A 12914-nucleotide genomic window follows, 5' to 3' on the forward strand; every position below is an offset into this window, starting at 1 on the left:
CAGGAGCTGCTGCTCAGTTTTAGAACCAGAGGCTTTGTTCCAGGCTGCGCTGGAGTCGGGCAGAGAGCTCAGGGCCCCCGGGCCTTGTCTAACTTCTGCCCCTGATGCTGTTGTGCGTAGACAGTAAACCAAGAAAAGCAAAACAAAACAGAAGACTTCTGTCTGGGTGAGGCACTCACCTTTATTGAAACATCATAGCGGCTCATGGTAATGGAGAATTACCATGAACAGGTAATGAAGCCTGTTATCCTTGACCCCGAGTTCCAGCTCCTGGTGTAAGGTCAGCGCCTTTGATGAGCGTACGTGTCTGATCCCCTGTTCCTCCCTCCCAATCAGGAGTTGCTCTGCAGGGAGCTGGGTGCCTGGGTGTCCTCAAGTGGCCATCATGCAGTTCTTCTGTCACCCTTTTCCTTCCTGTCAGTGGGGGAAGGAGACCGTTTGTAGGAATAAGATGCGCCATGGTTAGGGGTTTTGTGAAGCTGAGCATGTGGATGGGTTGAGGTTTATAGTCTTTTAGTGAGAGCCTGTGTTGTCACACACACCAGTGCTTTACAGTCCTGCAGAGAGGAAGTGGGTGACAGTATGGGGCTATGGGAGGCTCTCCTAGCAAGGGCTATGGGCTTAAGGACTCTGAAAGGAGAGAGTGCTGGGGACTGGGGAGAGAGTGGGACAGTAAACTTGGGTGATACCTACTGGACACCTTCCCTTCGCCCCAGTCCCCTGCACCCCAAGAATGGGGTCTTCCTCCCCCACACAGTCATGGGCTGTCACCCATGAATATGTGTATAAGCAGGAGTCTGTGTTTGCATTTATTACCTACATGTTCAATGGACATAAATACACACGTGCTTATACACACGTGTGTGCATGTGGATAGGTATTTACCTAAGTGCAATTCTTACCGCTCTCCTTTCTCATCACTAGATAAGTACGTGGTTCCTGGGGTGCCACTTGAGCTCTAGCTGTCTCCAGCTGCTGCCTTGAAGGGCTGTTACCACATCAAAAGTTGTTTGTTGAGGGGCTTCCCTGGTGGCGCAGTGGTTGAGAGTCCACCTGCCGATGCAGGGGACACGGGTTCGTGCCCCGGTCTGGGAGGATCCCACATGCTGCGGAGCGGCTGGGCCCGTGAGCCATGGCCGCTGAGCCTGTGCGTCCGGAACCTGTGCTCCGCAATGGGAAAGGCCACAACAGTGAGAGGCCGGCGTACTGCAAAAAAAAAAAAAAAAAAAAAAAGATGTTTGTTGAGCCTGGCAAAGGCAGAGCTGCCTCAAATGGGAAGGGGAAGCCTTATCCCATAGCTTGTCCTTGTGTTTGAATATCTGCTCCTCTGAAGAGCTGTGTCTACTGTCTGTACCTCACCCAGCCTGAACTTCTCCCCTGAGCTCCAGACCCAGGCATCCAACAAGCTATCTTATCTCTCTTCTTTGGATGTCTAACAGGCATCTCAAACTTAGTGTCTGCAAGGGGGAGGCTCTTGATCCCCACGCTGCTCCCCAGTTAGGACCCCTTTGAGCCTTCCTCGGCTCACTAAATGACATCACCACTCTCCTGGTTGCTCAAGTCTCCCTCCTCTGCCCGATCCAATCCCATAGGAAGTTCTGGCAGCTCTCCCTCCCCCACCTAGCTTGAATTCCATCAGCTTAATTGTCTCTACTCTCTCTTTTTGCCTGGAATACTGCAGCAGCTCCTAATTGCTCTGATGACTTACAGTCTTGGGTTCCTATTTTAAAAAATGGTAATTAGATGATGCCACGTCCCTACTTAAACCCAGCCAGTGCCATCCCGTTGTTCCTTAAAGTAAAATCCGTGTGGCTTACCTTGACCAGCAAGGTGGGTGTGGCGGGTCCCCTCTCCTGCTTATCCTAGACCACTCTTCTACTTCCTTCCTCACTGGGCCCTTTGCTGGCCCCCTAGTCCCTCTCAGGCCTTTGCACTTGCTGCTCCCACTGCCTGGAACACACCTTCCCTGGCGCTAGGCTCATTCTCACTCCTCTTCTCAGCTCCGACATCTCCTTCTCAGACGGCATTTCTGGAAGCATCTTCTGACGTAGCCCCGTCTCTCTCCGACATCAGTTACTTACCCCACTTTGCTTATTCCCTTCCTTCTGCTCATCACAAACTACACTTCTCTTGCTTATTCATTTGTAACATGAACATAAGCTCCAGAGGGACCTTATCTGTCATCCACCCCCTCGTTCCTTAGTGTAGCCTATATTTGGCTCTCAACAAATATCTGTTATAGAAGTCCTCTAGATATAGGTGCACCTGTAAGCATATGCATATGTGTATAAGCAGGAGTCTGTGTTTGCATTTATTACCTACATGTTTAATGGACATAAATACACACGTGCTTATACACACGTGTGTGCATGTGAATAGGTATTTACCTAAGTGCAATTCTTACCGCTCTCCTTTCTCATCACTAGATAAGTACATGGTTCCTGGGTGCCACTTCAGCTGTAGCCGTCTCCAACCACTGCCTTGAAGGGCTGTTGCCACATCAAAAGTTGTTTGTTGAGGGGCTTCCCTGGTGGCGCAGTGGTTGAGAGTCCGCCTGCCGATGCAGGGGACATGGGTTCGTGCCCCGGTCTGGGAAGATCCCACATGCCGCGGAGCGGCTAGGCCTGTGAGCCATGGCCGCTGAGCCTGCGCTTCCGGAGTCTGTGCTCCTCAATGGGAGAGGCCACAACAGTGAGAGGCCCGCGTACCGCAAAAAAAAAAAAAAGTTGTTTGTTGAGCCTGGCAAAGTAATAACCATGGGTGTGTTTCTTCTTTTATTCAGAAGACTAATGACTACTCCTTTCCCCTGTACATCCTAATGAAAAAAAAAAAAAGCCATTAGGAGGAGGACAGAAGTGTGAACAAAAAAGCTGATGTCTTGATTATTGATGGACAGGATTGCTGAGGGAGGGACTGGCTTGAAGGAATTGTAGGTGACCTGCGGAGTATTTTCGACTTGTGTGAATGTTAAGAATGTTTGCTGAGGGCTTCCGTGGTGGCTCAGTGGTTAAGAACCTGCCTGCCAATGCAGGGGACATGGGTTTGAGCCCTGGCCTGGGAAGATCCCACATGCTGCAGAGCAACAAAGCCCGTGAGCCACAACTACTGAGCCCGCACGCCTAGAGCCCATGCTCCGCAACAAGAGAAGCCACCACAATGAGAAGCCCATGCACTGCAATGAAGAGTAGCCCCTGATCGCCACTACTACAGAAAGCCCACGCGCAGCAATGAAGACCCGACACAGCCAAAAATAAATAAATAAATCTATTAAAAAAAAGGAATGTTTGTTGGTAACAGGGCACAATAGTTTCACTTATGCAAGGTGAAGAAGTCCTAGATATCTCTAGTACAGAGTAGTGCATAGTTAACAATACTGTATTGTACACTTAAAAATTTGGGAAGAGGGTACGTCTTCCATTAAATATTATTATCACTAAAAAAAAAAATAGAGAGGGAAGAAACTTTTAGAGATGCCAGTTAAGTTTATGGCACTGTTTATGGCGATCATTTCATGGATGTATATTATCTTCAAACTCATCAAGACATATACATTAAATATGTACAGCTTTTTTGGTAAGTCAGTTATACCTCAGTAACTAAAAAAAAGGGGAGGGATAAATTAAGAGCTTGGGGTTAGCAGATACAAACTACTATATATAAAACAGATAAGCAACAAGGTCCTACTGTATAGCACAGGGAACTATATTCAGTATCCTATAATAAACCATAATGGAGAAGAATGTGAAAAAGAATATATATATATATATATATATGTATGTATGTATAACTGAATCACTTTGCTGTACAGCAGAAATTAACACAACATTGTAAAACAACTCTACTTAAATAAAAAAAAAAGAATGCTTGCTGGTTTGTATACCTTATACTCTGAGAGTTCTCTGTCCTCCTGTAGAAGGGTGGGTTTAAAAAGGCTCTCTGAAATTTCATTGTGGTGAGAGCATATGGGAGAATGACTAAGAAGTTTTTATTTATTTCATTTGATTTGTAAAACCTTGCCTTTTAAAAGGTCTCAGCATCCTCTCCAGACATGATCTGTAGCCTCGACTGTCAGATGTACTGTTAGCCGAAGGGAGCAGTGGAGAAGAACAACAAAGCCAGGCTCCCATGAGATGACCACACTTACTACGGAGAGCATGACATGCCACATTGTCCTTTAATTTCCTCTTTATTTGTCAATCTTGCAGAAACCTGTCGAGTAACCGGCTCACCACACTCTCATGGCAGCTCTTCCAGACGCTGAGTCTTCGGGAATTGTAAGTTCAGTTTTGAAGACTGTCCATGTTGGTGGAGTGGTGGTCAAAGGTTGGGTGGAGCCACCTGAAGCTGGGAGTACACCTGAAGGGGCTCCTTGGGTTGGATGGTGTGGGTGTACCATGTTCAGTGAGAGTGAGCCACCCCATCCCTTGATTTCTGATGCTCCTTCTGGGCACAATACATTTCAGAAGATAGGAATCTCATCTCTTAGCAGGACCTAGTTTTGTGATCTGTTGGTAGTTAGTAATAACATTTATATTTATATATATTTATAATAATAAAGATAATTTATCAAGTTATAATAACATTTGCAATATATAAATAGATTATTAGGTGTGCTTTCATTTACATGACCTTTGATTTATCATCACATGTCATGGGAGGTAGGTATTATCATACCTCCTGTATAAAAGGTATCTCTACACTTTCAGGTGAGGGTTCTGAGCTCCAGAAAGGCATGTGAAACACAGCCAAGATCACATTGCTAGGGATTGGCAGAACCGGGACTTGAACCCAGGCCTTTGACTTCAGATTGCATGTATTTTCCACTTCTCGTGATCTTCTGTCAGCCTATTTGGCTTGAGTATGGGCATCCTGGAGGGACTAAGCCCATATATTTATTCAGTCTGCTTGTGGACTGCTTAGATTTGCTGCATTCCGAGGCTGACCAGTGTACTCCCACCCCAGCCAGCCATTTTGCACAAACACACATTGGATGGATGAATGAAAACTTGTGACCCCTGCTGGAAAAAATAAGTCATGTTGATGTGTGAGTCATCAGGGTCATCTCTGTGCATGAAGGACGGCATATTATGTTGAGGGGACAAATCAAGGAATAAGTTGAAAAGGAAATGAGGCATGGATGGAGTTAGGGAGTCAGGGTTCCAGAGACACTGCTCATGTGTCTTCCCTTTTACTTGATGACTCAGATCCAAATTCACTGAATGCAGATTGCTTTCTATCCTTTACCAAGAGGCAGTGAATGGCCTTGGATCCCCGCCCATGCTGTTGGCCTTTCAACTTGTTCTCCCTCCACCTGGTAAGACCTGAGTTCAAGGATGCGTCATAACCTTACCTTTTCTGACCCAGTTGGTCAGGAAAGGGAATATTTACATCTCCATGACAGTCTTGTACATACCCTACTCATCCTTATGGACCCAAGTGCCTACATGATGCTTAAAAATGCCATTCCAGGGATGGGAAGTACAGAGATGGTCTCTGACAGTGTTGGAGAGTTTAGGACAAGACTGTTGTGGGTTGCTTTCCTGCTTTAGGATTTTGCCCCTCCCACCAGGCTTCTCCTCTGCTATGAGCACAATAGCTCTAGTGATCAGAGTTCTTTAGTCATACATGGCTGCCATCCAGCTGTACTCAAATAAAAACTCCTACCTGAGCTTGGGAAAAGGTGCATGTGTACTTATTTTTTTATAAAACACTGGAAAACTGGACAATGTCACAGACATCTCAGTGTCAGACTGTCAAACTTGATGCATTGTGTTCATTCCCTTCTTTGTAGGTGGAAAAGACGTTAGAGGTAAATTAACATGACTGCTTTGATCACCACTAACACTGATTTCTGAGATCTTACTCTGGGCCAGGCAGTGTGCCAAGTAATCTATTGAGTTACGAAAGTTATTTAATCCTTATAACAATGCTATCAAGTCAGAATGGCTACTGTCACTTCAAATTTGGGGACACTGGGGTACTTAGCAAGGTTTAGTATCTTGGTCAAGGTCACCCATTAACTAAATGGTAGCACGTGGACTCAAGATCTTGACCACTATGCTTCGCCGTCTGCCAACTTTCTCAATCTGTTTTCAATCCAACGATCTGTTCTACAGTAACTTGAAATAAAAATGCACAATTGCAGATTTTCCTTACATTGCTCTAAAACTGACCAGGAACCCTGCCCTAAAGGAGCTAATTGGAGTCTTTCATCCAGTTCTCCTGGGACCCCTGCCCCTTCATCTGTGGGAGGCCAGGGATAGCATCTCTCCAGGGGACATCTGGGTCTACTGTTGGCTGAATTATTGCGAAAATGTTCAGTGCTCCTTCTAAAAAAATCATTGGCTGCGAAATCGATGGCGTGCTGCCCCGGTGACCTGTTTCGTGGAGTTTTAGAAACAGTTGTTCTGTGGATATATATTTAAAGAAAATGTCAGATTTCTCCCAGAGGATCATGGGATTCTGCATTCATCTTTGCCTGTGAATCAATACACCAGTGAGCTGGATGTGACTTATGGGGGAATGAAGACGTTCCCTCCAGGGTGAGTCAGTGTGTGAGAGCCACCATGTCCACGGAGTATTTTATTTCTGTCATATTGTTAAATAAGTAAAAAAAATATGTTGGAAAATAAAGAAGCCCCCCCTCTAAGGAGCAGTCACCCTGGTAGGGGTCTATTTTTTCGAGGAAGAATTGAATGTTGAGAGTGGAAAATTTATCTTTTGGCTGGAGGGGCCGCGTGTTGGCTCTTAGCTGTGGCTGTGATTAAAATCCAAACAGTCCCAGTTCCTGGCAAATGGAAGAGTCGGTCATATTTTCTTGTCTGACTTCCTGGTTAGTCCACGTGATGCCATCTGCCATGAGCCATCTAGACTGCCAGAGTCTGCCCAGGGGAGCCTGTGGGCTGGGCTGTGGGCGTGGGTCGGGTATTTCCAGGAAGAAAGAATTTTGGCCCTAGAGGAGAGAGGCCAGAGGGAGATGGCTCTATGAGCTGTGGCAGCCAGAAGAACACAAGGGCAGAAGTGTGAGGCTTCGAGCGACCTTCTGCAGGAACAGAAGGAGCAAGCTAGGGCATTCAACAATTTCTTAGCATGTTTTATTCCATCACTGAGGATCTCTGCCTGCCCCAAGCAGCCCCTCCTCTGATCCTTGATAGAAGAACTAATGCTGTTGGGATTCCCCATCAGAAGGGCTGAGTGTCTACAACTTTTCCAGTAGCAGAGAAGGAGAAAAAAGAGGTGTATATTGAGTATCTAATATATACGAGGTCCTGTCTCACCCCTGGAACAATCCCACAGAGGAGGTATGCTTAAACCCAGTTTGACAAATGAGGGATTGGAGGCTTGGCCAAGTGAAATAACTGGTCCAACATCACATGGCAAGTAAATGGGAATTAGTATTGTGATTATTAGCATTGCCACCATCCAGGTCTATTGTTTTCAAAGACCAGCTCTTTCCTTACCCAACTCAGCACCATAGCCCTCATGCTATGCGTCCCCTTCCGCCAGAACTCAAGATGGCGGGTCCCCTCAGAGGAATCAAAGGGGGAAAAAATCCAAACAAGTTAGCATCTCAGAGCCCTTACCGTGTGCCAGAGACTTCCTTCACTCATTTCTCATTTACTTTTGTGAGATGAAGGGTGTGGTCTTGGCCGGGCACCTGGCCCGCCTCTCAACTGTCCAGGCTGTGTTTTTCTCTTACTGATGGAACCAGAAGCATATTTCAAGACTGGCTTCTGAGTAGCCAGCACTCTTTCAATGGCATGGGTTTGGAGAAATTTGAGTTGGTGTTGCAAAGTGCTCTCCGAAGTTTCTGTTTATGGCAAGATGGTATTTTCACTTTACCGAGAAGATGGGAACAGTCTGTCCAGAAAGCTGAGCAAGAATCAAAGAGATTGACTTAGAGGTAAAGAATGAATTGGAAAGAAAAGAAGCTTGGATTCTGAATCCCATGATACCATTTAGGCAAAGGCAAGAGGCACCAAAGGATATAAACTCACAGCACAGAAACCCTCCAGAAATACCCTAAGGACCATTAGTGTATCTCGAATAGGCTTCTCTTAATACCCTGCATGCATGGAGCAGACATGATTAAAATAGATTGGAATATTTCATTTTCTTAAAGCAAAGTGATAATTACCTCTGGTATAATTTACAGATTTAATCGACTTGGTAAAATATTAACTCAATTTTGGGGATGGGTTTGTGCTGATCCTGTCACTTTCCTTCCCCCAGTCCTGGCCCTGACCACTTGCCACGGCTCTCAAAATCACTCAACAATCATGTTAATAATACTGTTATTATAATAATCATTTTGGGCCTCTTTATAGCCCCTTTTACTTCACAAAGCACGTTAACATATATTATCACTAATCCTCATAGTAACTGTGAAGAAGGCAGATTGAGCACAATTACCCCATTTTACAGACATTAAAACAGAGCCTTGGAGAATTCAGGCTGAATGAATACTTGCTGTATTCATTTCCTAGGGCTGCCTTAACATATTCCCACAAATCTAGGGGCTTCAAACAATAGAAAGTGATTCTCTCACTCTTCTGGAGGCCAGAAGTCCAAAATCAAGGTGTCAGGAGGACTACACACTCTTCCAAGGCTCTAGGGACCATCCTTCCTTGCCTTTTCCAGCTTCTGGTGGCTCCTGGTGTTGCTTGGCTTGTGGCAGCACCACTCGGGTCTCTGCCTCCGTCTTCATGTGGCCATCTTCCTCTTTGTCTTTGATCTTTCCCTCTTTTCTCTTATATAGATACCAGTCACTGGATTTCGGGCCCACGGTAATCCAGAATGATCTCATCCATGATCCTTAACTTGGTTATATCTGCAAAGACTCTATTTCCAAATAAGGTCACATTCACAGCTACTGGGGCTTAGGACTTTGACAAATTTTGGGGGATGGGTGAGACACTATTCAATCTACTATAGTTGCCCAAGGTGACACAACTGGCTCAACTCAGATCTTTTGTTTGGATATTTTTTTAACCACAGGACTGTTGGCATCTCCAGGGTGCCCTCTGGGCATGTTTTCTTCTGTGACAACAGATTCGGGCCCCCTCCCCATATTTCACTACCTGGCCATGGATTGCCACTGGCAGCACTGATGCTGCGGAGGGAAGAAAACCAGAGTGATGACTAGTGGGGAATCAGTGTTTTTTAAACACTCAGTCTTGGCCTTGGCTGTTCAGCAAAGTGTCTTTGTGCACAAACTCGGATGGGGCTGAGTTAATCTGTGGGAAGCCCCAAGGGCCCTACGATTAGGCCCTGGGCCATCTTGAGGAAAGGGCTGGGTGTTGGTAATCTTTGCTGTGAAGCAGCTGCTGTTGTATGATTCATGGGGCCGCCTGCATTATTGATGGAGCAGGGGAAGGCTTGCTTTAGGCTCCTTGAGTCTGCCCCTGAAGCCCTGGCTGAAGGCCCCTCTGCTCCAGACCTGATTTCATGCGAGAATGGACAGCATCATTTAGACCCAGGACTTGCCCTTCTTTGCTTCTGGTCCACCTCACTGTTTGACCCCTCTTGTCAGGATATGAAGACGATAGTGGATTTGCTCGGTGAGATGCCCAGGGCATCTGTTCTGAGACTGAAAATGCTTTCTGCCGTATGTATGTCTTGTTGTCCAGGAGGAGAGTCCAGAGGGATGGCGGGAAGAACGCAAAGTTCTTCTGCAGTTTCCAGGAGACCCTGGGTTGGAGGAAACGACCAGGTCGCATGGTGCATGCCTTCTGGAGGAAAAAGTCGGAGGGAAACAAACAAGCTTTTAGCGTGCCCATGCCTGGAAGGGTCTAAGACACACCCCACATATCTCACTGGATTCCCCTGCCAGCCTCAGGACGCTGTGGCACCGTCCACCTTTCTGGGGGACCCCTGAGATGTTGGGATACGCAGTAGTGCAGGGCTCAGACAAGAGGCAGAACTGAATAAAGCACATGTAGCTTGAAGCAGCCTGGCCAAGACTCTCACTTGTCTGGTATTTTCCACCCAGGTGGGTAATTTGTATTTTTACAGCTACTTAATAATGAATGACCACATCTTGTCAAGTAAGCCACTGGGAAAAATCAGGCTGACCTGGTTCAGTGTGCATGTGTTCCGGCATCTGGACCCTCAGTATCCTTCCAGCAGGGCTGCCAGGCCTCTCCTCACAGCCCCTACCGCGTGACTCCCAACCACTGTTCCACTCCCTTTCCCCAGAAACGCCGGACAGGGAGTTTGACCTCCTGTGTTTCCTAAGGAAGCCCTCAGACGTTCCCTTCCCCTGCTTCCTCCTTGTTGTGAGGGTCAGAGCTGGTGAGGCATGTAAGGCCTTCAGCGTAGTGCTGGGCACAGAGTAAATGCAATGCAAACGTTATTATCCAATTATTTTTTTGACTTCTCTCTCATTTTCTCCTGTCTACCTTTTCTCTCTCCTCTCCCTCATTTCTCAGCTGCAGAAGCATCTGCCTTGACCCCAGGGCAAACCCCTCCAAGGGTCCTGGACCTCATCCGTCACTTTGCTGCTCTAGGACCTTACCTTTCCCTCCCCACCCCCAGCCCTGCCCTGACCCGATTCCTAATATGTTTCCCCTCTTCCTCTCCACTGGTTTTTCTCTTCTGTTTTCAACCAAAGATACTTCTGTCTTCCATTGACTTCCTATTCCCTGGAGCTTAAAACCTTGGGGTCATCTTTTACTCTTTCCTTTTCTTCTACCTCCAAGGAAGCACCAAATACCACCGTGTCTTCCTTTATGATGTTTGGTCCATCTTCGCCTTCCTTCTCCCCAATTTTTACCTCTCTACTCCAGGCTCTTAGTAACTAGGCAGCCATTCTCTCATGGTGGTCCAGGGTCCCATGGGGATCCCCAAGACCCTTACAGGGAGACCAAGATGTTAAATCTATTTTCATAATAACCCTGAGATGTTACTTGCCTTTTTCATTCCCGTGGGCAGTGGAGTTTTCCAGAGGCCACGTGACATACGTTAACATCATTCCTCTGATGCTTGATGGAGTTTGTGCTAATGCGTTCTTGTGTTTTAAATTTTTCTCAGTTTTAATTTTTAATATGGTAAATCGTGATAGATATACTCCACCTAAAAGTTCTTTGAGACTCTCAGTCATCTTTAAGAGTGAAAAGGAGTGCTGAGACCAAAAAGTTGGAGAACATTGACCTGGAGCCTGCTAGCCTATATGGTACCTATATGTGAATGAGAAAAGATGCCTCTTCTGGGTGGATAGAGCCCCATGCCAGGTACCGGGTCTGGTCAAGGGTATGCAGGCTGGATTTCATCCCCCATTCATCCGTTTGGCTGGGTGCATTGAGACATGCATGAACTTCAGCACTGTACACGGTGACCCTGTGTTTATCAGACATCCTAACCGGGGTCCCAGTCTCCGGCTGTCCTCCTCTCTGGTTGATCCTGTTCAACATTGCTGGATTACTCTTACAGTTTTGTTCACTTCATTCTCCAACTACAAGGGCCTCGGTGGTTCCCACTGCCTCTTGGATGCATTTCAAGCTTCCTGATGTGGCAGTGAATGTCCTCCACCATCTGGCTTCCACTTGCCCTTCCAGCTTTATTTCCAGGTGCTCCTGCTGTAGCACAAGCTTTCTTTCCTGTTTCCACAGTCCAGCCTGCATCATCCCTCTAACTCTTCCCCAGTCTTTCCCTCCACAAGCTTCCAAAGTTCAGGGATCCTGCTTACTCCTCCTAGAATCTCCCATCTAGCTACGCCTTACACGTGATAGATGGCGGGGAAAGTACGTGAATTTTGGAGTCCAACAGGCTAAGCTTTGAAGCCCTGCTTTGTCACATACCAGCCGAGGGACCTTGAGCACGTGACTTGACTCCTCCAAACGTAGGAGGGGGTCCCTCTTGTGCATGACGACGAGAGACTGGCTGGCTCTGAGTGCAGCTGTGAGAGGCAGATGCTTGATGAAGGTTAGTTCTTGTCTCCTTTGCTGAAAGAGTGTGGTGTGCAGAGCAAAGTCATGGGCACTTTTAGACTAAGAGGATATCATACAGGGGTGTTTGCACATTCTACCTGTGCTGTCCTGTTGGCTAGAAAGCACTGATTCCTCCCTTCCAAGGGCCTCACTTTTTTCTGAAAGCTGGTTAATGCTGATGTGTGCTTCACTACTTTGGAATTTGCCAGTTGTCAAAAATATCCTGGATCTTAGTGCAGTTACCCAAGTGGCCCTCCCTCTGGGCACCAATAGATTCATCCCCTTACTGGTCCAGAAAGAGAATCATGTTCCCCTGAGTGATCCTGGCATTCAGATTTATCAGGTGCCCTTGCCTTTAAGAGTTTTACATCAGCTTATGCCCTTCAATTGTCCCCCCAAGGAGATGACTCCCTCTAAGTCACAAGGAAAATGAATGGAGAAGGAAGGCCTTGAACTTGACTCTTCCTCTATCAGACAGTCTTCTTTACCAAGATGAGTGCTCCTGGAAAACAGGGACTGATTATTCATTTCTGTTTCAGCAGCACTCAGCCCACAGCCAGACATGGATGAGGTGCTTATTAAGGATTTTGTTGAATTTATGAAGGAATAAAGCTGGTCCCAAGATAGGCTTTGAGCAGATATTGGAAACAGCGAATCACCTTCTCCCCAGGGAGAATAGCTTCTTTCTTCCTCCCTCCCTCCCTCCCTCCCTCCCTCCCTCCCTCCCTTCCTTCCTTCCTCCCTCCTTTTATTCATTCAACGGGTATTTATATGCCAGGCTTAGTTATAGGTACTGGGGATATAGCAATGAACCTAATAGGCAATGTCTCTGACTTTGATGGAACTTAATTTTTATTTGGGGAGACAGATAATAAACAAGCAAGCAAATATTTATTTTTTAATTTTTGGATTTATTTTGTTTATCCGTTCTATATATACTAATTTGCATCTGCTAGCCCCAAACTTGCAAGCAAGCAAATAAATATT

The 12914-nt window shown here is 46.4% G+C and overlaps 1 protein-coding gene across 4 annotated transcripts in view; it reads left to right on the plus strand.

The window, feature by feature from the left end:
- Positions 1–12914, plus strand: part of NTRK3 (neurotrophic receptor tyrosine kinase 3) — a 386619-nt gene that overhangs the window by 108769 nt on the left and 264936 nt on the right. For all 4 annotated transcript variants that reach the window (XM_049707010.1, XM_049707011.1, XM_004284778.3 and 1 more), the window contains exon 4: positions 4206–4274. In XM_049707010.1, the coding sequence (XP_049562967.1) occupies positions 4206–4274 (69 nt within the window). The remainder of the gene's footprint in view (positions 1–4205; positions 4275–12914) is intronic.

This window comes from Orcinus orca, chromosome 2, assembly GCF_937001465.1.
Source record: "Orcinus orca chromosome 2, mOrcOrc1.1, whole genome shotgun sequence".
Classification (NCBI taxonomy): domain Eukaryota; kingdom Metazoa; phylum Chordata; class Mammalia; order Artiodactyla; family Delphinidae; genus Orcinus; species Orcinus orca.